Below are 25,420 nucleotides of genomic sequence, written 5' to 3'. Positions count from 1 at the left end.
TGCACCTAAATTTGGTAAACTCTTTCATTTCAATTTATTAATGTTAACCTGTTCTGTCGCATAAATTAAAGAATTTTAAAAAGAAAAAAAAAAAAAAGACATATATTACTTTGAAAACAAACAACATAGACAGAATTTAAGTGTCTTGCCAGCACGTGTAGCTCAATTAGTTATTAACTAACAAAGTGTGATGAAACATTTAATTGTCTACCAAAAATTTGCAGGTTTCTCCTGCATAAAATTAACTTTTTTCATCTATCAGAATTCTACAAGTAAATGTAATCAAGACTGAAGTGGGAACTGTCCAAACAGCTATGAAATTAAAGCACAGGACATATAAAACACCAAAATGATGTTCAATTCAATATTACCAGTGAAACTTTTCTAGTATAAGGAGCAGATACAAACAAGCTGAAAGGAAACAGACCTCCTTCAATTCAACAACACCTCATCTACCCTCTTTCTATCTGGATAGTTACATGGCTAATATTGTACTCCCTCCTAATATAATCAATCACCTTATCGAGCACCAGGTCAGCATCCGCATCGGGTTTAATCTTGACGTGGCAAGCTAACAGCACCTTCCCTACCGTAATCGCCCATATGTGTAGTTCGTGAATTGCAACCACCTCCTCCATCTCGCACAGGCCCTTCTCCAGCCTCGTGGCGTCGATTTCCCTGGGTGTGCTCTCCATCAAGACTTCGAGGATGTTGCGCAACATTCTAATGGTCGTGAAGAGCACGACTATCGAGAAGATGAGGGTGCAAACTAGATCGATGATCTTCCACTCTGGTTTATACCATATAATCGCTCCACCAATCATCACCCCTATGCTTTGAATCGAATCCCCCAGTACGTGAAGATACGCCCCTTGAACGTTTATGTTCCTTTGCTTCTTTTTTGGCTCACTTTCACCCTCGGTGCTAGCATTGAGTAGAGGCCTGGTAAGATCAACTTCATGTGCATGATGATGATGATGATGATCAGGACCAGGATGTTCTTGATGTTCTTGATGATGATGATGATCAGGACCAGGATGTTCTTGATGATGATGATGGTGGTGTCGGTTCACTGATATTCCATGCATGTCCTGAGCCTCGTGTCCATGATCATGACCATGCCCTGCATGGTCATGATGTCCATGATCATGTCCATGTCCATGTCCATGTCCATGACCATGATCATGACCGAGCAAGAGAGCCATAATGATATTAACAACTAGGCCGAAAGCAGATACTGCAAACATTAGGAAGCCCTGGACTTCGCCAGAACTGTTTATAAGCCGTTCAATGGCTTCATAAACAAGAATCCCAGTAAGAAGCCATATCAATTGTATCGAAACCAAGGCACCAAGAATCTCAATCCTGAAGAACCCATACGACTGGCGTGGGGTAGCTTCCCACCCCGATGCCCAAAGCGAAAACAACGATATCGCAAAAGACGCAACATCTGACAGCAAATGAGCCGCGTCTGTCAATATCGCAAGACTGTTTGCTTTGATACCTCCGACAACTTCAACAGTCATAAAGATGACACAAAGCACAACAGCAATCCAAAGTTTTCTCATCGATGCTGCACGCTCTTGTGCATCCTTAGAACTCGTTTTAGCATCCGAAAATCCACAAGGCGCTCCCCCACAAACTTTACTTCCGGGAGAACTCTTATTTGGCACCGGAGCATCACCTACCTCAATAAGAAGTTCACGCTCCAAAGATTGTGTGTCCATCTGAACTTGGAGTACACAAAATCATTATCAACAATGGTAGCTAAATCTCGCAATGATTAAAGCACTATAAGAAACTTGTATACCTCTAAATAACTAAACAAGCAGAAACATACTTTCATCAAACATCGAGTTTGGAGTTCCATTGAAATACATATCAAATAGCATGTAAAGCATAAAGGTGCAATAATTTAATTATAATAAACTATAATTTATCAAAAAGAGGAAGGCGAAATGAAAAAGTGCAGCACAAAATGTGGAGTAATTTATTAAGAAAATCAGCGAGTCAAAATTACCAAACAGAAGTTTGAGGGTCAAAGTTTCAAAAGTAATATTCGCAGCTGACAATCTTGAAGAAGCCTACAGAACAGAATTACAGATGACACATTGACACACCCAAGTACCCAGACACTAGTTAATGAAAATTGTTAAACTAGCTAGGACTTTGGCACTGCCAAACAATACACACACACTTTTGAGTCTCATCACTAAGGTAGAAGAAACAACATTATCTCACAAATCGTCAAATTCTCTCAGACATGTTGTAACAAGACATGAAGTACTAGACGAAGGAAAAAACTGAATGCACAATGGATGAGAGTAATGTTTTTTTTTTCGGTTAGACCATGAGGTGTCCTGAACAGGCCCTAATTGTAGGAGGCACTTTTAAGCTCGTACCATACTCAGACTAATCCACATTCACACCGGACCGGCCCAATTAAGGGGTAAAGTGCTGGCCATATTGGGTTTTCCATAGAGAGTAATGTTACATTCCCTTTGTTCTCCTATCAAAACGAAGCCCCACCGAGTTCATCTAGGTCACTTTAAAATCTAAGAATTATAAAGTGCATTAAAGTATACTCCATAACCTCATTAAAGTTGAATTGTTTAGCAATAATTGCAAAAAATCTAATCATTGAATTAGAACAAATAGCCCAAGTAGGATTAATCTAGCTCTATCATAGTATCATACTACATAATTGAATTGAATTGATATGGTACCATCTGAAAGGCACCAACAACTTTTGAGCACAATACATGTGACTTCAGTGTTGTTAGCAGGTAAAACTAAGAATCAACCATTTCATCATGTCAACCAATTAAAATACCACCCTACATATTACTAAATCAAATCCAAGTTCTTTTCTTCAAAAACTGAAATAACAAGACAGTGTAAACAACTTGTGAGACAAAAATTTAATATTTTGGCATGCACCCTGAAACCTAAAAAATTGACAAGGGGCAAGTACTATTCAGCTTTCATCTGTTTTTTTTTCTTGGAGTCCATGGCTTATTCTATACCACTCAACTCCATCCATGCATCAGAAAACAGAGACCAGAATAAAGACACAAGAGAACAACTTGAAAACACATACCTGAAGGCATTTTTCCTAGTTCAGAGATGGTCAGATATTAGTATATTAGTGAGACACACATTTATACTCAACAAAAATTTCTTATTTATATTACGAAACTCAACAAACTCAAACTAAAAGGGTAATTGTGAAACCCAATCACCCAACCAACACACCCTAAAAGGGAACATAAAAGGTGGGAAAAAATAGGCAAGGCCGAAAAAGCAAACACCACCAATCAATTACGTTTGCCTAATCAAGAACAACCCAGACTTAAAATCAGATAACATTATGAACAAATAGAACCCTTGAATCTGTACCTTTTGATTGTAAGTTTTAATCCGAAGAGGCGTAGAAGTGGCAGAACAACCCTTCTTCCCTTCGCCAACTGGAAGAAGAGAGAATAGCAATGGACACGTGAAGGGAGGGAGACGATGGGGAAAGATTCAGCTTTTTGCAATCATACGGTCATACCCTACAGCAAGAAGCCGGAAAGACTGGGATTAAATTAAATCGGCTAGGAATGAATGAGGTTGTTGAAGTTTCCCTTTTCTTCTTCTCCCATATATATAGGGAGACACAAGAGTGAGAATGGATGATAAATTACACCATCATGTCGATAACAAAAATCCAAGATGCATCATGTGATAACAAATAATATGTCCATTTCAAGAAAATAAAGTCTTCCCAAAATATAATTCTTAACTTTCATTTAAATAAAATATATATATATATATATATATATATATATATATATATATATATATATATATATATATATATATTTTATGATCTTCTATCAAATATCTAAAAATTAAATTATTTTATGGAAAATATTTTCTCACCAATCCCCGATTCTCTATTTTTGTCCCCATTCCGGTCTCTATTGGGGCGGAGAATCGCATTCCCCGTTAATTATAGATACAATTAATATTTCTAAGTTTCATCAGCAACAATGTGAGAACAACCTCTCAAATGAGAGGATTCTTTATGCACAATAAGCAAAAGTTTAGCTTCAGCCGTTAATAAGTTAAGACACCATAATTTACCACTTCATAATTCTATTAAGTCTCTACCTTTTTGTCACAATAAATTGAAAGAAAAACAAAATGTTTGGAATGTCCATATGTAGGCCATCTTTGAATATCCAATTAGAATTCAAGGTGATCAAATCGACACGATGATTCACCAGTGGCATCTTTGATATCCAATTAGAATTGAAGGTGATCAAATCGGCAGGATGATTCACCAATGTGCGACTCCATAGTCCATATAATAATTAAGATGATTTAATATTTCACGGATTTTAAAGGTTGAAAAGTTTTATTGTATAAAAATATCATGATTATCCATTTGTTATATCATGAATCAGAAATCATCTTATATTATGGATCTTGGTTTAAAAATTATGTGCCTGCATACTGCAGTTAATATATGATAAATCTTAATCATTTATGTGTCTGTAAATAAATAGAAGTCACATAACATATTAATTACATAGAAACACATAAATTGTTAAATGTATGTACATAATATGTTAACTCATGACACATGAGTAATATGTTTTAAACTATGTGTATAAATAAATTGAAGTCACATAATATGTTAATTGCATGCACATAATATATTAACAACATACCCATAATATGTCAACTACATATTATGTGTTTGCAGTTAACATATTATGTATCTTCAATTTATTTATAGACACATAATATAAAAGTTATTTTAGATTATGATCTACAATGTAAGGTGGACTTTGGTCTATGGTATAATTTGCCCAAGTTAGATTGTCCATAACTTAGCTAAAACCAAGAAGGTCGATACATAACTTCCATAGAGATCGAATTTAGAACCTTGTAGTTACCAAATCAACTATTCGATGAACTTGGCTAAAGGTGCTTTCAACATTTTTTTTTAATATGATAGTTATTATAGCTACCTCCACCTTCTTAATTTTTTTTTTTAAATTGTTTTTTTTTTCCTTTTAAATTTTAAAAATAATAATTAAAATAATTTTTTTATATATAATTTGACATTATGACATTATATTTAAGGAAAACTTGAAAGTAACCTGTACAAAATATTATTTGCACAATTTTTAAATTTTTAATAGTCCAATTGTACACTTTTTTGTTTAATAATTCAATTGCACAATGTATAAAAGTTCAATGGCATATTTGACACTTTTTTCTAATTAATAATGGGGTCAATGTTGGAGCTATAATATCATTCCCACGTGGGAAGGCACCAATTGTTTGTGAAATAAGAATATTTTATTGTGAAGAAGAAATGTGAGAAGATCATTGTGGTGTTACAAGGCCATCTCCATCAGTATTCAATTCAGTGTTGACACTCCACTATCAATAAAGAGGATCCACCTATGCACACTATACTAAATATGCTTTGAGGATAACTTTGGATTTGTGTTCATGGATGTTGGCAAAGATATATATAGTGACTGTATGTGAAGGTGTATTCTTTCCAGACTTTTATGGGTAGGAATATGCCAATTAAGACTTATTATTATTATTATTATTATTATTATTATTATTATTTTGTCTGCTCTTGGATTACAATAAATATTTTGTAAGTCATAAGAAAAGTCAATATAAATAAAGGGTTTCCAAGTGTTGAAAAATAGAAGGAAAGTATATTTCTTCATTTATTGTCCCCAACAGGTTAAATCCTCAACTCTTAAGAGCCCCCACGCCCCTTCCCAACAGAACATCTGGGAGGATGTAAATCATAGTAACTCAGTTGAACACAGACAGAGGCTAGACATTTGCTTACTGCGCACAAAGAGCTCCCCTCACTCGATCTCGAGTCATTGTTCCCAAACTTCACCCATGTAATCAATTGAGCTGCTCATGCGGGCAATGACATTTCTTTTATGCATGTAGTAGCAATGAAATTGTTGAAAAAATTGCTAATATTTTTTTAAATAGTAATAATAAAGCCTATTTTGTGGTAATTACAACATGTTGGAAATTGAAATAGCACACAGTTTCAACATGATTAATACAATAAAGAACTTGTTATTTTTTAAAAAAATCAGAATTAGCATTTGAACCATTGCATATTTGCATTCAAAGAATCCACCGGTCACCGCAACAGACAAACTGGTGCGGAAATACACATTATTCTCCTCTCTATTATTGACAACTTTTTTCCTTTTTTTGGTTCTTTACATGTGTCATGTGAGGAGCCACTCAGAGTTTTTGAAGAGCAAAGCCAATGGCTAGTTTGAAGAATTTGGTGAATTTTTGTCATAAATTTTGTCTAGTTGGAGGAGAAAAAAATATATTTTTTTCCATTCTATACTCCATGGCAAGTTCACAGATTGAAAGCACACCTCATTAAAGCATCAAACCATGTGAACCACATATAGCCAAATCTCTCCCTTTCACATTTATCAGATCATTGCTAACCATCAATCAAATTAAATAAGAACAGTAATAATACAGAATCAGAAAGATGGGGTGGTCCAAGGGAATGATTTGGGTAGCTCTTCTTCTCAACATGCCTTACTTCTCCAAATACTTCTAAATACAAATGGTGGTGGGGAAGGCCAGGGGAAAATTACAGGGAAAACGAAAGAGAGAAGGTTTACAATTCTACTTTCACTTTAGGTTTAAGAATGGGAGGGTCAACGTCGATGCCCATATTAGCTGCAGTGCCGGCTATAATCCTCATTGCTGACTCGATGCTTGTACAGTTAAGGTCTGGCAACTTTTCTTGAGCAATTGCCCGCAACTGATCAACAGTCACCTTCCCCACTTTCTCCATCTGCGGGTCCTTGGATCCTTTCTCCGCTCCTAGAAAATTAATCGAAATCGTTGATTGCAAGAACTGTTAAATCATATCACGAGATACGTCTTCTATTAAAGACAGATAGTGTATTCAGAGCAGCACAAATCTTAAGTGCAATATCTTTGGTCTTTCTTCAGTTCACTATGTTTTTTCTTTTCCTTATTGGGTAATATTTAGAAATATTTATCTCTTTCAAAAACTTAGACCAGGCACCATCTAGTGGTTAGTTCTTTGGTACTCACCGTTTAGTGTTTTAGTTTACAATTCCCTCAAGTTTTTCCCAGAAAGGTATACAAGTGTGTACAAAAATGTAAAAAGAGGACATTTTGCTATTTAAATAATTAAATCCTCCCATGAGGGAAAGCATAGAGCTTTTAATCTCACATTACAAAACAACTAATAGTTTGTAACTAACACTTTGTGTCTAGATCTTTCATTGAAAAGTTTTAGTTAGAAAGTAATGTAGATTCCATAGACGTACATTTTTTAAGAACCCTCTAAATACCCCAAAAAGTTGGTCAAGACATAGGCATGAGAACTGAAGTTTTAGCGCTAAACAATCATCCCTCTAAACAATAGAGGGAGATTGATAGCCCCGAGCCCCCAAATGGGGCGGCCAAGTAGGTGAAGCATGATTCTCATTATCTCATATCTGAAGGTTATGGGTTCGATTCTTGTTAACACTTTCTTGGTTAAGCCCGTTGCACAGGGTCTTCCTAGTGCGGCTTACCTCTCCTGTGTGGTTTGCAAGCTATTACACAAGAGGAAGAGGAGCAGGATTTACCTAGTACACACCCTCGAATAGTGATTGCAGATTTCCCTCATCACCCAAAAAATAGAGGTAGAGTGATAAATTAGTGAAAACATCCCTAAGATTTTCTAATGCCATTATGATCAGTTCAATGATAAATCACATCCCTAAAATTTTCTGCTGCAATTAGAATCAGTTCAAAGATAATACCATCGTACAAGCAAATCCAACTTGAAACTAGTGAAAGAGCAAGCAGAGCAATTGAGAAAAGCATCAGTCAAAGGCCAAAACCTACCTGCTGCCTTAAGTAACAAAACTGAAGCAGGTGGCGTTTTCAAGACAAAAGTGAAGCTTCTATCCTGCAAAAATGTGTGTTAACAATGGCATAACCAGATCAGATAACTAACAATCAAACTTCACAAAAGACATTACACACAAACAGGAAACCACTAAGTTGCAAGTCACACCCAATGCACAAGGTTCCAGATTGAACCCATTAGCTAAAAACATAGACAGAGCACCATAACAACAAACTCAACCTTAAAACTAAAGAATTAAATAATATATAGGCCCTTTTTGGTAAAATAATTAGTCTATCAGCCAATTTTGGCTTGTTTGACCACTATTAGCTGTTTGATTTGGTTAAACGACCACTATGAGTGTCTGATTAATTAGCTTCTTGTAACAACTTATTGCTCCAAAACACAAATTCAAAAGCTTTTTCGATCAGTTATTTGAGAAAGTTATTTTGTATGCAATCACTATCTGCTAAGCTAATTTACCAAACATCTATCAACTAGTTAAACCCAGTATCCCAATCAGCTAACAGCTATTGGCTATTTACCAAACACCCCCATAATCTACATCCTATGGTTGAAAACTGAAGATAAAAACAAAGCAATTGGGAAGCAAAGAACTAACATCATAGACTGTGATTTCAACAGGGATGATATAACCGGGTTTATCAGCAGTCCTGGCATTGTAGTCCTTACAGAAAGCCATAATGTTGACACCCTTAGAACCCAATGCCGGCCCAACAGGTGGAGCCGGCGTCGCCTTCCCTGCCTCCAGAGCCAGCTTTACCACCCCAGTAACTGTACACCCATTTCAACACTAAACGTTAACCCCCCAAACAAGGAGGAGAACACCCAGAACATAGATATGTAAAAATACAACTACTCGCACAACAAGTTGTTACCTTTCTTGGCTTTTCCGGCGGCAGGCTTGGGAGGAGCCATGGCAAAGACAGTGAGAGGCCTGGGTGAGGAAGTAGGAGAAACATGATTATTGCGACTGCGAAGGAATTGCAGAGAGATGCCTGGGTTTGAAGACAAATTGAACGAAGACCGGAAAGATGAGAGCTTTCTCTCATTTCCGCGAACTTGGAGACCCGTTGACGATAAAGAAACAGCCATTCCTGCCGGAACTCGAGACCCACTTCTTCAACACCTTCAAATTTTAGCACGACGGTGAAGTGGATAATACACCACACCCCACACCTCTTCCTATCGATACTGCAATCTGGCATCTCAGAAAGCGACGCCGTTTTAGTGGACGCTGTGTACATGGGCTATTGACTTCAACAAAGCCCAAAACCCGGACTGTATCCAAATTATGCTGTGCAACCGTGTGCACCATGTATGGTGCACAGGGTTGCAAAAGGACACCGTTTTACTATGATGGAGTAACGGTGTCATTAGTGGCACCATTTAACTCCACCAATCAAATAATGTTTTTTTTTTGTACAAAAATTTCAATCGACGTATAATTATGAATATATAGTTATACAAGTCTGAATATATAATTATGAAGTTATGGATATATAGTTATGAAGTTAAGGATATATAGTTTTGAAATTATGGATGTGTAGTTATGTAATTATGGATATAGTTCTCTGTGAATAAGCATTTTAAGAATTTTAAATATGGAGTTATGTAGTTATGAATGTCTAGTTGTGAAATTATGAATATATGGATATGTAATTATAAATGTGTAATTATTTCTAAATGTATTGTTTGTCAAATTATGAATATATAGTTATGTAATTCTGGATATATAGTTATGAAATTCTGGATATATCCTACTGTTTGAATACGAAAGGAAACCGCCTAACGCCGTTAACGACAATCCGAACAGATTTTATTTTTTTAAAATGAAACGACGTCGTTTTGTAACCGTGTGCACCATGCATATGATGCAAATATAGTATATGCATGGTTGCAGTAGGCGCTAGGCGCTAGTCGGGCGGTCGGGCAGCGCCTAGCGCCTAGGCGGATTCTAGGCGGCGCTAGGCGGGCACCAAAAAAATTTTTAAAAAATAGTAACAGACTTGTAGTTCGACAATTTTAATGAGGTTGTTTTCAACGTTCACTCAAATAACACATCTAAATAAATGAAATAATGATAATTTATAAGTCATAATGTCATAATAATATTAAAATCAATAATTAATGAAAGACGACATCGGTCAAAATCGAACAAAATCGGTCAAAATCGAACAAAATCGGTCAAAATCGGTCAAAAACGGTCAAAATCGGACTAAATCAGTCGACTCGACCGAGTTAGCCGAGTTGGCCGAGTTTGGCCGCCCAGGCCGCCTAGCGCCTAGGCGGCCGAGTTTTGCAACCTTGAGTATATGTTAATGTATATTAAACTTTATTTCTGTGAATGTATAGAATGAATTGTATAAGCATACTACAAAGTGAATATATATATATATATATATATATATATATATATATATATATATAAGTTAAACCCCATATAAGTTAGACAAAAGTCCACCATATAAGTTAAATCCCGGTCCACAATATAATTCGGGTGTTTGGTAAATGGATGTTAGCTTATAACTGTTAGTTGATTGGGTTAGTGGGTTTGACTAGTTGATAGCATTAACTGATTGTAGAAAAGTGTTTGGTAAATTATTGTTAGCTGTTAGCTGATTACATACAAAATGATTTTTCAAAAAACTTATAAAAAACAACTTTGAGCAGCTTTTTGAATTTTAGTATTTTGAAACACTAACAGGGTGTTTGGTTGCAGGGATTTTAAATTCAATTCCCACTTAATTCCCACCTAATTCCAAAGGCCATTAAATTCCGTAGTTTGGTTGGAGGAAATTGCAATTCCCCCATTTTCATGGAATTAAAATCCCATGTCCCCCCTGGGATTTTAATTTCTAGGAAAAAAAGATAATGATGAGTCAAAATTACACATTCCTTTTTTAACTTAAAATTAATGTCTAACAACAATAATGGACATTTTTGACTTTATACTATTTATTCCCTTTCAATTCCCATGTATACCAAACATTGGAATTAAAATTTCCAGTAATTCTATTCCTGTCAACCAAACACTGGAATTTAAATTCCCAGTAATTCAACTCTCATGGAATTACAATTTCTTTCCCACATAATTCCTCCCTCCAACCAAACGCCATGTAAGTTGTTACAAAAAGCTAATTAATTAAATATTCATATTAATTGTTTAATCAAGTCAAACAAGTTGTTAAATAAATTAAAATGGACTGGATATGCAAATTTTTTACCAAATAGGGCCAATTTGTGCCCATTTTAGGTAGCGGCTAAACACATGCATCACGAGACGAATTCTCGTGCAAGTTGTATGGCAACCCACATTGATGAGCAACAACAAGTCAACAACTAAGCTTATCTTTTTTCGTGATCTTTTCGTGATTTTTTCGTGATTATGTCCCCTTCTGTTTGCGGATTGCGTTGTACTGACCTAATAAATAAAAGTACTACCATAATCCACAGTACCACTTAGGACACCTTATAATAAAATGAAAAAAAAAATGCAATTTTTGTCCATAAATTATTTTTTGCTAACATTTTAGTCATTAATTTTTTACCGTTGTAATATACACCACTAACTTTTCAAAAATTTGCATTTCTAATCCCTAAAGTAACAAAATTATTAAAATTTTACTTAATACATTGATATTTTAAAATGTTATTGTCTTTGTTCTTTATAACATTATCAGTTTTGATATTTAATCGGCAAAATATAAAATAAACAACTTTCTTTCTTAATTTTTTCCTTTTCAATTGTGGTACATCGTCCCTATTTTCCTACACAACCCTGTTTAAATCATGTTTTTTTTTTTTTTTTTTTTTTTTTTTACAAATGAAATATCAAGACTAAACAATATTATAATTAAAGATAGTAAAAATACTGAAATACACATATAATAAGTAAATTTAATAATTTTGTTACTCCAAGGGTTATAACTACAACTTTTTAAAAAAGTTAAGAATATATATTACAATGGTAAAAAGTTAGGGAATAAAACAACAAACAATAAAGGAACTAAAATTGTATTTTTCTCTAATTAAATTCATTAAAAAATAGAAAATATATGTGTGGATATTTCAATTGATCCATAAAATGGACAAGCTGATTAGACTGGGACGGGGACGTGCAATGAACTACTTCTAGAAGATTAAAAACTCATTCTAGAAGATTAAAAACTCCGGCAATGGACTAGTTTTCAAAAAACAGCTCATTCTAGAAGATTAAAAGACTAAGTTTAATAATTTCCTTTTTTGTTTTTTTTAGGTATATTGATAAAAATTAGGCAAGCAAGAATATTTCAAATTCGCTCAGATCTCTTTGCAGATGGGAGGCAAATCTATTTAATGAAAATCCCTCACTAATAAATTAGATGTAAATATAATTTATCAAAAAATTCATTATATTTTATCCGCTCCACTAATCCGCTATAAATATACTTATGATGACATCCTCATTTTTTTTATCTCCATTTTTGGCATGAATAAATTAAAAATTTTAGGGATGCTTGGTTCATAAAATGTTAAATTACTTTAGAAAATGTTTGTTGAGAATATTAAATTCATATGTTTAGTTTAAAATTGATATATTTAACATAAATTTATTTAGTTGAAAAGTTGTATTTTATGTTATAATGGTTATTTTATTTTAATATTATTAACTTATTTTTATGTATTTTAATACATTTTAAAAATAAAATATATAAATAAGAGATTAATAAAATATAGAAGTAAATAATTTAAAATTAATTAACTAAGATCTTGACCTTGAGAAATATTTTATATTATGAGGGAGTGAAAAACAAATAAATTAAAATGATAACATTAGTAATACAACAGATACGAGAATACCTAACCATATTAGAGATGAGAGTGTATTTCACATTTCCTTCAAATAATTAAAAAATTGTATTTTTTTTTTTTGAATATTACTAGCTCTATTACATTGTAGTATCTGTTTATATACTTTCTTAACCTACTGAAACACAAATAACGAATAACGCCTCCACTAAGGCTCAAACTCACAATCTTCCAAATGAAAGTCCAACCCGAATACCATTAGACCACATAGTCTTAGTAAACTATATAAAAAGATTATGTTACATTTTTGAGTAAATTACATAACTTGAATCAAGCATTATTTCCAAACAAATACAATTTTAGTTATCATATATTACATGAATCAAACACAAAAATTATTTTCAATAAAATATAACTTCGATTATGTTATACGGAGTATAATTTAAATCAAACACCCCCTTAGTGTAATTAATTAGAAGAGCAAATTACACTTTTGGTCCTGTCACTATTAGGGGTGTGTTAATTTGGGTACGTGACTTTTAAAATTAACAATTTAGTCCTTTAACTATCATTTTTTTAGCAGATTTGGTCCTCCTGGCCAAATTGCCGGTGGAATTTGGCCGGAAAGACATTCGAATTTTTAAATCAAATATTAGTGGGGGTAATTCGGTCTTTTTAATTATAAAAAAAATAGCGTTTGATTTAAAAATTCGAACGTCTTTCCGGCCAAATTCCACCTGGAGGACCAAATCTGCTAAAAAAAATGATAGTTAAAGGACTAAATTGTTAGTTTTAAAAGTCACGTACTCAAATTAACACACCCCCAATAGTCTCAGGACCAAAAGTGTAATTTGCTCTTAATTAGAATATAGAGTAAAAAAATAAAAAGTATTGTGTAAAATATATGATCTTATCTATTTTAAAGAAAATTCAATGATAAAATATTACTCCGTAGTTTACAGGAGAAAAGTCAAGGAAAACTCCATAGTCCGATACGGACATCTATCTGACATCCGGCTCCGGCGCCGGAGCCGGCATTTCTAGGCGGAAAGAAGCCAATTTCTTGGGAAGCAGCATGGATCTGCAGACGGGGCAGGTGACCTGACCCTCGTCCACCCAAGTGTCGAGGCAGGGCCGGTGAAACACATGATTACAGGTGACTGGGTCCCTGATCTCGTGATCCAGCTCAATTTCTTCAAGGCAGATGGAGCAGCAGCAGCAGCGGTGCTTTTCCATTTCGGCTTCCCGGCGGAGGTAGTCGCGGAAGAAGACAATGGGCACTTTGCGTTTGACGGCGGCGGTGGCGACGTGGATAGGGATGGGGATGAGAGACGGGGAGGTGCCGTCGAGGAGGAGAATGTAACTGTTGGGGTGGTAGCCGGAGGAATTGTCGTTGTCTTCTTCTGGCGGCGGCTTGTAAAGCCCCAAACCATTGAGGAAGGCTATCACGACAAATTTAAGACTGCTCCAAAATCCAAACAAGAATGCTAGGGTTAAAGCCTTGGGAATTTCGACCATATGAAAGAAGAAACCCATCGTCGGAGGGAACTAACTCCAAATCCTACAACCCTAAATCTCAATTCTCAGACTTACAGAGATACAGAGAGAGAGAGAGAGAGAGAGAAAGTGGAAAGGTGAACCTGTGAGAAACTGAGCGGCGAAGGTGAAGAGAGAGAGAGTGAGAGCGAGAAACTGAGACGGAAAAGGGAAGTGGTGAGGAAAATGGTTTGTTAAGAGTTTCGGGTCAGATTCGGAATTTAACCCACAAACCCGAAACATGCATACAGCTAGTTGACCACGGTTCAGTTGTACACTGTTGGAATCGGAACCGACCGTATGGTTCCGGTTCGAGAAAATCTGGAATCGAAACTGACGGTTCCAGTTCCAAAACTATAAAAAAAAAAAAAAATCAAGCTTCATATTTTAATTATTTCAAAAGCCAAACTGCCAAAGCCCGGACAGTTTGACATCTTAAAAATAAGGAAAGTGTTGGGCTTTGATAATTTATTTACTGTTGATAGTATGGGTCAAAGTGGAGGCCTAGCTCTTTTTTGGAAGAACACTCTAGAAGTTAACGTCTCTGACAGCTCCAACAACTTCATTGACGCCATTGTAAAGATGAGCTCCTCCCCAGCCACCTGGCGTTTTACAGGCTTCTACGGGAATCCAGAAAGACATAGAAGAAAGATCACCTGGGAAATCCTAAAAAATCTATCTCTGGCCTCCTCACTGCCATGGATGTTAATGGGGGACTTCAATGATATCATTGCTCCAGAAGAGAAGATTGGTGGTGTTCGTCATCCGCGGTGGTTAATGCAAGGTTTCATTGAGGCGATCAATTTCAGTGGCTTAAGAGATTACCAGTTCAATGGTTATCAGTTTACATGGGAAAAAGGTAGAGGGTCCTCTCACTGGATTAGGGAAAAGTTAGATCGAATCCTTGTTAACAACGCATGGCTTGACATCTTCGAAGGAGCTAGAGCAGAATCTTTCGAGGTTCTTAATAGCGATCACATTCCCCTTGCAATCTGGCCCTCACCACCTTCAAGAACAAGGAAAAGAAGAAGCTTTAAGTTTGAGAATTACTGGTTGAAGGAAGTGCAGTGCCGTGAAATCGTCCAACAAAGTTGGTCAAATTCGGAAAGCCACGAGCTTTTTTCCAGGTTCGAAATTTGCAGTCACGAAGTCTGGAAATGGGGAAAAGACCTAAACAGTAACATGAAGCCTCAGATTGACAATCTAAAAAGGCGCCTGGAAACTCTTAGGCCAAGAACAGACATCCACAGCATTCAGGAGTTTTCTACAGTACAATCCCAATTCTTAAACCTCTTGAATAGACAGAATCAATTCTGGAAGCAGAGGGCGGAATTATTTTGGCTCAAAGGAGGTGACAACAACACAAGGTTTTTTCACAATGCTGTAAATCAGAGAAGACGGAACAACGAGATCCTTAGATTGCGTGATCAGAATGGCAATTGGGTTTCTCATGGCCCTCAACTAGACTCTCTGGTAAGGGATTATTTTGTGAATATTTTTACTTCTGATGCTGGAGATTGCAACCTTGTTTTGAACTGTATTAATCCTAGTATTACTAGCTCAAATAATAATATGCTGCTTAGAAGATTTACTGCATCCGAGATTAAAAAGGCAGTGTTTGGCATGCACCCTGATAAGAGTCCGGGTTTTGACGGTTTCAATCCCGGATTCTTTCAATCTTACTGGGATATCTTAAGCCAAAGCCTTATTGATTTTTGCAACTCTTTTTTGGATTCCGGGAAGCTACCGAAGGACATAAACATCACACAGATTGTGTTGATACCAAAAAAGCCTGTACCGGAGACTATGGCGGACCTCAGGCCAATTGCTCTATGCTCTGTAGCTTACAAGATCCTTGCTAAAGCGTTGGCCAACAGATTGAAAGTTTTATTGAATAATTTGGTCTCAGTGAATCAAGGTGCCTTTGTTCTTGGCAGACTGATCACCGACAATATAATGATTGCATTTGAGATGCAACATTATATGAAGAGAAAAAGTCAAGGAAAGAATGGTATTGCAGCTCTCAAGTTAGACATCAGCAAGGCTTATGACAGATTAGAATGGTCCCTGCTTCGCAATATTATGTACAAAATGGGTTTCGATGCTAAGTGGATCAACCTAATAATGGAGTGCGTATCCTCGGTTAGCTACTTTGTGCTGAATAAAGGGAAGGAAATAGGTCCAATCATACCTCAGCGGGGATTAAGGCAGGGAGACCCGATCTCTCCGTATTTGTTCATCTTGGTGGCTGAAGGTTTTAGTGCGATGATTAGGGATTATGAGAGCAAAGGCAGAATCCATGGTCTTACGGTGGCAAGGAATGCACCATCTATAAGCCACCTTTTCTTTGCCGATGATAGTTTTATATTTTTTTAAGGCATCAACGGAGGAAGCAAACAATATGAAGCAGCTTATAAATGACTATGAGATGGCATCAGGCCAATGCATAAATTTGACTAAATCCACTTTGGCTTTTAGCAGAAATATCCCTGACTATCAGAGAGACCGGCTTAGTGATATTTTGGGTATCCATCACAGCAGCAGTAGTGGAAACTATTTGGGGCTCCCTATGATTATTGGCAGGAACAGGACAGAAATCCTAAGCTTCATCAAACACCGCATTGTCAATCGCATCCATGGGTGGAATCACAGATTCATCTCTAAAGCAGGGAGAGATATTCTCTTGAAATCTGTTCTCCAAGCACTGCCAACTTATGCCATGGGGGTCTTTCTCTTGCCGAAAGGTCTAATCAATGCTGTTGGAAACCACCATGAATTCTTATTGGTGGAAAGGGGGAGGAAGTGACAGGAGAGGCATTATTTGGAAAAATTGGAAATCCTTGTGCAAGCCTAAGAAATGGGGAGGACTCGGTTTTCGGGACCTTCATAATTTCAATCTAGCTCTCCTAAGCAAACAAGCTTGGAGAATTTTCACTGATCCCAACTCCTTGGTCTCTAAAGTCTACAAAGCAAAATACTATCCTAACTCTTCCTTTCTTGATGCGAAGCTAGGTGCCAATCCTTCTTTTATTTGGAGCAGCTTAATGGTTACACAAGAGATTATTCGCAAACACTCAAGATGGAGGATAGGAAATGGATCGTCTACTTGCATTTGGGGAGATAATTGGCTGCCGGATAACAACAACCCAAAGATTCAATCGTTTCCCTACCCGCTCATGGAGAATTCCAAGGTGGAAGATCTTATTGATCCCAATACTCATGACTGGGATGAATCCACCATCCGGAATATTTTCACATCCAGAGATGCGGACTTGATTATGAGGATACCCCTATCTAGTCAACACATGCAGGACAAAATTATTTGGGGCCCTGAAGATAACGGCAGATTCTCGATCAAAAGTTGTTATAAATATATTGGTGGAGAGCTAATCATGGAGGATACAAAGAAATGGAGTAGGCTATGGCAGTGTAGAATTCCTCCAAAAGTCAAAACTTTCCTATGGCAAGCGTGCAACTCCTGTCTTCCCACCAAGGACAATCTAAGAAAGAAGCACATTGACTGCAATGCAAATTGTAGTCTATGCAGAAACGGAACTGAGTCAACTTTGCACCTTCTTGCCGATTGTGACTACGCCAAGTCTTGTTGGAATTATCTTCAGTTCTATACTCTTCAATCTGATGCAGATAATTTCCAATCGTGGCTGAGTAACGCACTGGATATCCTATCTGATGAACAGTTCTGCACACTCTCCATGGTTTGCTGGAGTCTTTGGAACTTAAGAAACAACATTGTGTGGCAGAACAAGCCCTTAGAGCCGATGAGCAATTTGATTTTTAGGACGAGGACGTACTACTCAGCCTGGAAAGCAGCGACTACGGATATTCACATCGCTCGGAACACAGCAGCACCTAATGATCACTGGAGCAAACCACGGCAAGGCTACTTGAAGCTAAATGTTGATGCAGCCATTAATGTTGAGGGTGGCGGCATGGGCTTTGGTTGTATCCTGAGAAACGATCAAGGGCTCTTCGTTGCAGCTAGGGGAGGTCACTGGAGAGGCACTTTTACACCTAAAGAGGCAGAAGCAATGGCCATTCGAGAATCTCTATCATGGCTCAAATCTTTTACAGGTGGCAATATTATCATCGAGACCGACTCCCAACAAGTTGTCCAGAGCTACATAGCAGGGAATGGAGAGTCATCCTTTCATTTGATTCTTGATGATATCAAAAACTTAATGAGTCTGTTTACTCATGCTAGTTTAATCTTTACTAAGCGATCTGCGAATCAGGCAGCCCATCTGTTAGCTAGGCAGTCTGCTTCTACGTCTGGTTGCTCAGAGTGGTTCACGAACCCTCCCTCTATCATTTGTAATACCCTTTATTTGGATTTGAATTAATGCATGCGTTATTTGGTTTTCAAAAAATAAAAAATAAAACGGCCAGTAGGCCACTGGCCTAGTGGCTTACTAGCCATTTTATTTTTTTGAACCAAAAATATAAAATGGTCATTTTATTTTTTTGAACCAAAAATATAAAATGGTCAGTAGGCCACTAGGCCAGTGGCCTACTGGCCACTTTCGCCATTTGGCCTGGCGCAAAGGCCAGGCTCCTGCTTCCATGGCCTTTGCGCAAGGCTTTGTTGGCGTACAACAGCCAACAAACATAATATACAATATTTTTTATTGAAAGTATGACCTTTTTTTAGAGTGGGTGAGTATTGCAAGGATATAAAAAAAAAATAGTAAAGAAAATTACAAATTTGATGATGTGAAAGTGAAGTCCACTTTTAAAAGTGAGAAAATATTACAAGGATAAGAATAGCCTTGACGAATTTTTGTAAGTGTGATTAAAAAAGAGAAATGAGTGAAGAGGGAAAAAAGAAAAAAAAATAAATAACAAAATCAAAAACTGAAAAAAGTAATAATAAAAATACATTTACACGCCCAGGCGGGTGCGAGAGTTGCGCCTCACACGTGTGACCCACTATCTCTGCAAAATCCCCATGCACACTCCCCTCTTCTCTCTCTTCATTCTCTTTTTTCCAAATCATCTATTTTTTCTTAAAATTTGTGCACAACCCCCTTAATGGGGATGTCCTAAGAGCATCCACACTTGTGCATATTATGGGGAGATTTCAGAATGAATTCTTCTCAATGGGGAGCAAAGCTAATGTAGGGGAGAATTTATTGAAGAAGAATTCATCTGCAAGAGAGAAAATATTGCGAAAACCAAGAAAAAAGAATTTATTGAAGAAGAATTCATCTGCAAGAGAGAAAATATTGCGAAAACCAAGAAAAAAGAAAAAAAAAAGTATCTAACTTGCTGTGCACGTTTAGTGCACAACAAGTCCACAGTCCGGCGCGTGCACGGCGCGTCAGGCGCGCCGAACGACGCACCTGACACTTCTATTTTTTATTTTTTTTTGTTTTAATTTTTCTAATTTTGATTTTTTTGTTTTTTTTTCCTCCCCTTCTCACATTCTCTCTCCTAATCATTCTTACATTGTTTCCACATTTTTTCCTCCCCTTCTCTCCGCCGCCTGGGGCAGTAGTATGTAGCTCAGTAATATTGTATGTAGTCAAATATCAATTTTTTTTTTTAATTTTTTGAGATAAGTAAAATGTCAATTTTAACCCGGTTAAAAATAGATAATTTTTTTTTCCGGTGAAATTTTGACGGAAAAATGGCCGGAAGGACCATTTTTGCAAAAAAATCAATAGTCGTGGACTAAAATTGCAAGGTTCAAAAGTCGTGGATCAATTCTGCCAGTGCCACTATAGTCGTGGGACTAAAAGTGCAAAAAACTCGATGCTCTAAGGCAACAAGAACTAATGAGGTGTTTGGTAAGATGAAATTGTAATTTCATTCTTACCAAACTCTATGGAATTATAATTCCATGGTTTGTTGGAAGAAATTGAAATTCTCTAAAACCCTGAAATTGTAATTTCATCCTTCTTATTATTATATTATTATTACAATACAAAAATATTTTAGTCTTTATTCCCTTCTTCTCTCTCAATTCCCAATCATTTTATTATTGTCTACTAAATAATGTAATTAAACAATTCTGGTTGTGCTAGCTATTTACTACATCAACCGACAAAACAAACCACATACGAAAGAGAATGGTCTTTTAAGGATTCCATACCTGGCTTGGCTGATTCTACAAAGACAAAGACAAATGTTCATCCAAGTTATTTCTGCTTTTTGAAAGAATGCAGCAGCAGAATCCTTAGAATGAATGAATGAATGTGTTATGTGTAGGATGAGCTACTTAGCTTCAGTTTTCTGGAAAAACTGCAGTGGCGGGGATGGCTATATTGAATCATCGGACTCTTCAGACTCACTTCTCTCGGGTTCCCCCCCACCGGTTGCCCCAGCCTCAGCCTCCACCTCAGCCTCGGGAACATTAGGCTTGGGTGGTGCTGCTGCTTTCTTACTAGCAGCATTTCGTGCATTTTCTTCACCATCTTCCTCTTGTTCACCCACTTCCGCATCTAATCACAGAATCAAGGGCCAACAAATAACAACATGAAGGTTTTGTGAATTTGTATTCAGAACGACACCATTTCATAAAGCTAAGTGTGAAAAGTTATTTGAATTTTAAAGCCAAAGAGAAGATGGAGGCTATAATAGAAGCAGCTTTGAGTGGATGTGATGATATAAAGCAAACCACTTTGAAGGATATCTATATTCTCTGCAGTTCCACCAGCCATGATGTTCTGCAAAGTCTTCTCAACACGCTTCACAAGCTCAGGCTTCAAAAATCAAAATACAATGCAAATCAATAAAAACATGCATTCAATTTAATAGCCTTCACTCATCTTAAATAATATCACTATCAAACTGAGAAAGAAGCTAAATTATAAGCTCCAAGTCTTCAAGAATTTTGCACACACACCTCACCATTGTTTCTTTCTTTACGCCCCAAGGGAGAGTTCATTTTAAAAGTGCTTGCTTTCCAAAAGGAAGGAATAATGTGACTAATATTTTTACCTATCAAAATAATAATAATAATAATAATGTCACTTACATTTAGATCTAGTTCCCTACGAAACCTTCGCCTCCGAGCATCTCTCATTGGAGGAGTGAGGCCATGTCTATACTCCACTGCATCAGGAGCAGGATCACCTTCTTCCCCCACCATAATCATCTGTCAAGATAAGTTTGAAACACGAGCAATAAAGCAATACCCTACAATTGTATTCAGACAATGAGAAGAAAAGAGGGGTGGGTAAGAGGGTTTTGGATACCTGACCAATATCTGCAGTTTTAATCAGCACACTATCATCATAAGTTTTGTAAGACTCCACTGTGCAAGGAAGATCCAAGAGGGCGGCAGGGAAGTGCTCATTTCCTATGACAAATGTGCCAGTCCTACCATCCTCTAGAAAACAAATTAACTTTTAACAAATCACGAACAAAAATAAATATTGAACATATATGGCATATTGCATTGGATAAGTAACATTTATCTAGAACCATAACTTAAAGTAGACACTATATTCCTTACAACAAAATGTCATATTGTTCTGTTCTAATTCAAGGATAGCTCTCTGCAGACTAGCATCTAGGCATCTAGCAGCTACCATGAAAACTTGTAGTGCTGTTTACATGAATCAATTGACAAAAATTGTTAAAATGCATACATCTAATTTGGGTCAAAAATTCAAAAACTATTACAATGATACCATGACTTTGAGAGTAGAGAAGTTGGAAACTTCAAAAATCATACCAGAAAATGACAAATCCAATCTTTTGTCTTCTGAAGAAGAAGCATTCTCACTCAGAAGGCGGTCAATTTGCTCAGCCACAGAAGGGGGTACCCTGAGTATGAATTGCTCCTCCATGCCTATACATAAGTCAGCATGGACGTATTAACTTAATACTAATGTTTAATTCATTTAGATGTGTTGCTAAATAGTATATAGCCTTGAAATTAAAGCAAAGACATGACAAAGGTAATCCACCGTGATCAACACTGAAACAAGAAACAAGATTGCATATTTATTTTAAAACAACAACAACAACAACAACAACAAAAAACAAAAAAACAAAAAAAAAACAAAAAACAAAAAAAAAAAAACAAAAACCTCAATCATCAACAATGAATTCTGATTGAAACTTAGACAGTGATTATTATAAAACTAAATTTATTTAGACAATCATCAAAAAGATTGCATAAGACCTAAACAATTACTCCATATATGTTTTGAAACACTGATAACATTATCATATTTTAGTACAAACTGCTCTTTAAAAGTCATGAACTCTTTTCATAAGCCTATACAAACTCAATAAACAAATCAAGATATGTGTTTAGACCAAGAGAAAAGCAGAAAATAAGCTTATTGAAACAGGTCCTAAATTCCAATATATTAAGCACTAAAATATGGGGAAAACAGTGCATAAAGCTAAGAATTGCAATTTTTTGTAAACACAAACTAATTTGTGTCTCAATTCCCCTTTCCCTCCTCCATCACCTTCCATCCTGCAAATACCACCATAAACACAGATATCTACAGAGGAACCCCAACCATCCCTAACAATCAATAATTCATAGAGTACAAGTTTATTATTGATAAAAACATCAATACAATTGTCTCGTTTATTGCAATGTTGCAGAACGCGATAGGCGCTAGTCCGGCACCGCAGAGGGGGGGAAGGGGGTGGGGGGCGTTGTGCCTAGGCGGCCACCTAATTATATATATATATATATGTATGTATATATATATCGCTCAAAACGACCAAAAAAAAAAAAAAAAAAAAAAGGTTTCTGTCGACTAGCAATTGCCTATACCTCCTTTCGCCTCGGCCTAGGGGCGCTTAGCGCCTAAGCGGCCGTGTAGGCCGATTTTTACAACACCAGTTCATTGTAATATGCAGTACATGCAACACTAAGTAGCGGTGAGCATTGGAATAACCAAACAAAATTTCTAATCTCTGTAACCAATCAATGAATGAATATACCAAAACCGACGTCATATTTAAACCGAGAAGTAGCTAACGAAAAAATTCCCAGACATGGATTCTACCTTGTTAAGTACTTAAGTCCCGGTTAGAATGTTTATTATTACAGATTTACATGGGTAATGGTATAGAAACTTTAAATTAATCAAAAAGATAGCAATGAAAAAAAAAATTACAGCATTCAGTCTAGCATCTGGTGTCAATTCTACCATCTAAGAAAATGAGCAAATCCAATGGTCATTATCAATTATTTACGATATAATTACCTTGAAGCGAACTCTAACATCTACGAAATTGAGCCGAGGGCACGGCTATAACTGGCGTCAATTCTTAGTTCTTACAGCACCACCATAAGACTATAAGAGAGAGAGCACCGTTGAATGAGAGATTGAGTTGTGTGTGTGTGTATATATATATATATAGAGAGAGAGAGAGAGCTTTCAAAAGCAATGACAGGAGAAGAGAGTTCTCCTCACAAGAATGAAATACAGAGGAATCCTCACAAGAATCACAACATTCAATCTAGCATCTGGTGTCAATTCTACCATCTAAGAAAATGAGCAAATCCAACGGTCACTATCAATTATTTACAACATAATTATCTTGAAGTAGGGCTGCAAACAAGCCGAGCTCGATAAATATATGGTGGCTCAAGCTCGAGCTCAATCGTGCCTTAAAATTGAAGCCCGAGTTCGGCTCGTGAATTTTGTATAGCTCGAGATCAGCTCGATTGGCTCAAGTGTACTCGGCTCGATTGGCTCGAGTGTACGAGCTCGAGCTTGAGCTCAGGTGCTCAACTCAATTGGCTCAAATTGAGGTCAATTTTTTGAGCTCGAGTCAGATTGCTCGAACTTTCAAGCTTGAGCTCGACTTATTTAACTCCACTCCATGTTACAATTAATAATATAAATTGATGCATCCACACATTACATTAATAATAAAAACTTGATACGGAGTAAAATTTAGAGTCCAAAATAAAATATATAACAATCCCTACATTCTCATTCTCAAGATTCAAGGCTATTCCTTTCACACCGCTGGCAAATTCCACCATTTCCCCAGCTTGAATCTCGTTCAATCCATAAACTTATGAAAAACAACAGTGAAAACAAGACTATTGCACTCAGAATGAAAAGGGATATTGATTTTTTCTGCAAAAAGAGATCAAATCAACACTTATATACACAAACCTTAAATCTCAATTCAAGCTACGACTATATGTTAGGGTATTAACACTAAAAAGTATGTACGCACAAACACTTTTCTATATATTGCTTTTATATACATGACTATATGTTAGGGTATTAACACTAACAAGTACGTACACACAAACACATCAGTCATGGCATTCCAGTTCCAATTTAAGCATTTAACAGTATAATCATATCATAGTTTGCAGATGGAGATTTGTATTCAGAGAATATAAACAAGGAAAGAGCTAGCAACAGAAAGAAGACTTATCGACTGAAAACAAAATGAACACAGTAGATCAAATCCAAACACATACGGGAAATTCCAGTGTTCACTGACACGGCCTCAATCAAGAACACAACACCTACCCAGATTCGTAGATTCGCAGGGGAGGGCGGTGGGCTTGGCGTCGTCGTCGGATACTCGGCGTCGCACCTTGGCTTCGTCGTCGGACAGATTCGTCCTCCGGGGGTGGTTTAGGAATAAATTATTAATTATATATATGTGGTAGGGTTCATACAACACATCCCTAAAAAATTAAAATATTTTTTTAACAAAATAAGTCATTTCTATAAAATTATAAATCATTTTCCAAAAACGTTTTACAGGTTTTCAAACAGAGTATTTGGTAACTTGGTAAGAGTTCATCCTGAACGAGACTTTGCATGCGTCTTGGTCACACGATGATAGAAATTAGCTTCACCCCCGGGGTCCCCCAACCCTCTTGATCTTAAAAAACAAAAAACAAAAACAAAAAAACAAAAAAAAAAACCAGAGTATTTGGTAAGCATTAGGTGATTAGTGAATTGAGTTAGATATAAGAGTTCACTAAATCATCGTTTAATTAACGACTTATACATCATCTAAATTATATTGAGATAAAAATAAGAAAAAAAAAAAAAAAACATGTTCTCTATTCACCGTAAGATAAAAGTGAGAGAAAAATATGTTCTCTATTCACCGTGATTTTGCATCAGGGACTTCTAGTTGCTGAACAAACTAGGA

The 25,420-nt window shown here is 36.4% G+C and overlaps 4 protein-coding genes across 15 annotated transcripts; all 4 read right to left on the bottom strand.

The window, feature by feature from the left end:
* Positions 1 to 301: 301 nt before the first annotated feature.
* On the bottom strand, positions 302 to 3,664 carry LOC109165458 (metal tolerance protein 1-like). Of its 3 annotated transcripts, none has more exons than XM_019314221.1 (2): positions 3,451 to 3,664; positions 302 to 1,727 (listed from the first exon to the last, which is right to left on the bottom strand). In XM_019314221.1, the coding sequence occupies exon 2, from the start codon at positions 1,725 to 1,727 to the stop codon at positions 453 to 455; it is 1,275 nt and encodes a 424-aa protein (XP_019169766.1). In that variant the 5' UTR covers positions 3,451 to 3,664; the 3' UTR covers positions 302 to 452. The 3 variants fall into 3 exon arrangements, with proteins under 3 accessions (XP_019169766.1, XP_019169765.1, XP_019169767.1); XM_019314220.1 differs by having other exon boundaries at positions 3,400 to 3,663; XM_019314222.1 differs by lacking the exon at positions 3,451 to 3,664 and adding an exon at positions 2,021 to 2,084.
* Positions 3,665 to 6,467: 2,803 nt separating this feature from the next.
* On the bottom strand, positions 6,468 to 9,170 carry LOC109165459 (50S ribosomal protein L11, chloroplastic). Its single transcript, XM_019314223.1, has 4 exons — positions 8,842 to 9,170; positions 8,565 to 8,737; positions 7,939 to 8,002; positions 6,468 to 6,897 (listed from the first exon to the last, which is right to left on the bottom strand). Exons 1-4 carry the CDS (start codon positions 9,056 to 9,058, stop codon positions 6,689 to 6,691), a joined length of 663 nt encoding a protein of 220 aa, XP_019169768.1. The 5' UTR covers positions 9,059 to 9,170; the 3' UTR covers positions 6,468 to 6,688.
* A 4,460-nt stretch (positions 9,171 to 13,630) lies between these two features.
* On the bottom strand, positions 13,631 to 24,905 carry LOC109165460 (transcription initiation factor TFIID subunit 7-like). 10 transcript variants are annotated; one of them, XM_019314229.1, is made up of 9 exons: positions 24,732 to 24,905; positions 21,990 to 22,106; positions 21,508 to 21,641; positions 21,288 to 21,407; positions 20,928 to 21,012; positions 20,403 to 20,751; positions 14,525 to 14,644; positions 14,395 to 14,446; positions 13,631 to 14,216 (listed from the first exon to the last, which is right to left on the bottom strand). In XM_019314229.1, the coding sequence occupies exons 2-6, from the start codon at positions 22,102 to 22,104 to the stop codon at positions 20,570 to 20,572; spliced, it is 636 nt and encodes a 211-aa protein (XP_019169774.1). In that variant the 5' UTR covers positions 22,105 to 22,106; positions 24,732 to 24,905; the 3' UTR covers positions 13,631 to 14,216; positions 14,395 to 14,446; positions 14,525 to 14,644; positions 20,403 to 20,569. The 10 variants fall into 10 exon arrangements, with proteins under 10 accessions (XP_019169774.1, XP_019169773.1, XP_019169770.1 ...); XM_019314228.1 differs by having other exon boundaries at positions 14,395 to 14,644; XM_019314225.1 differs by having other exon boundaries at positions 13,631 to 14,446.
* LOC109164778 (E3 ubiquitin-protein ligase RHA2A-like) lies at positions 13,757 to 14,290 on the bottom strand. The gene has a single exon (XM_019313327.1). It carries the CDS (start codon positions 14,288 to 14,290, stop codon positions 13,757 to 13,759), a length of 534 nt encoding a protein of 177 aa, XP_019168872.1.
* Positions 24,906 to 25,420: the final 515 nt, after the last annotated feature.

Source organism: Ipomoea nil, unplaced genomic scaffold (genome assembly GCF_001879475.1).
Source record: "Ipomoea nil cultivar Tokyo-kokei standard unplaced genomic scaffold, Asagao_1.1 scaffold3069, whole genome shotgun sequence".
Lineage (NCBI taxonomy): Eukaryota > Viridiplantae > Streptophyta > Magnoliopsida > Solanales > Convolvulaceae > Ipomoea > Ipomoea nil.
This window is presented reverse-complemented; position numbering and strand designations above follow the sequence as displayed.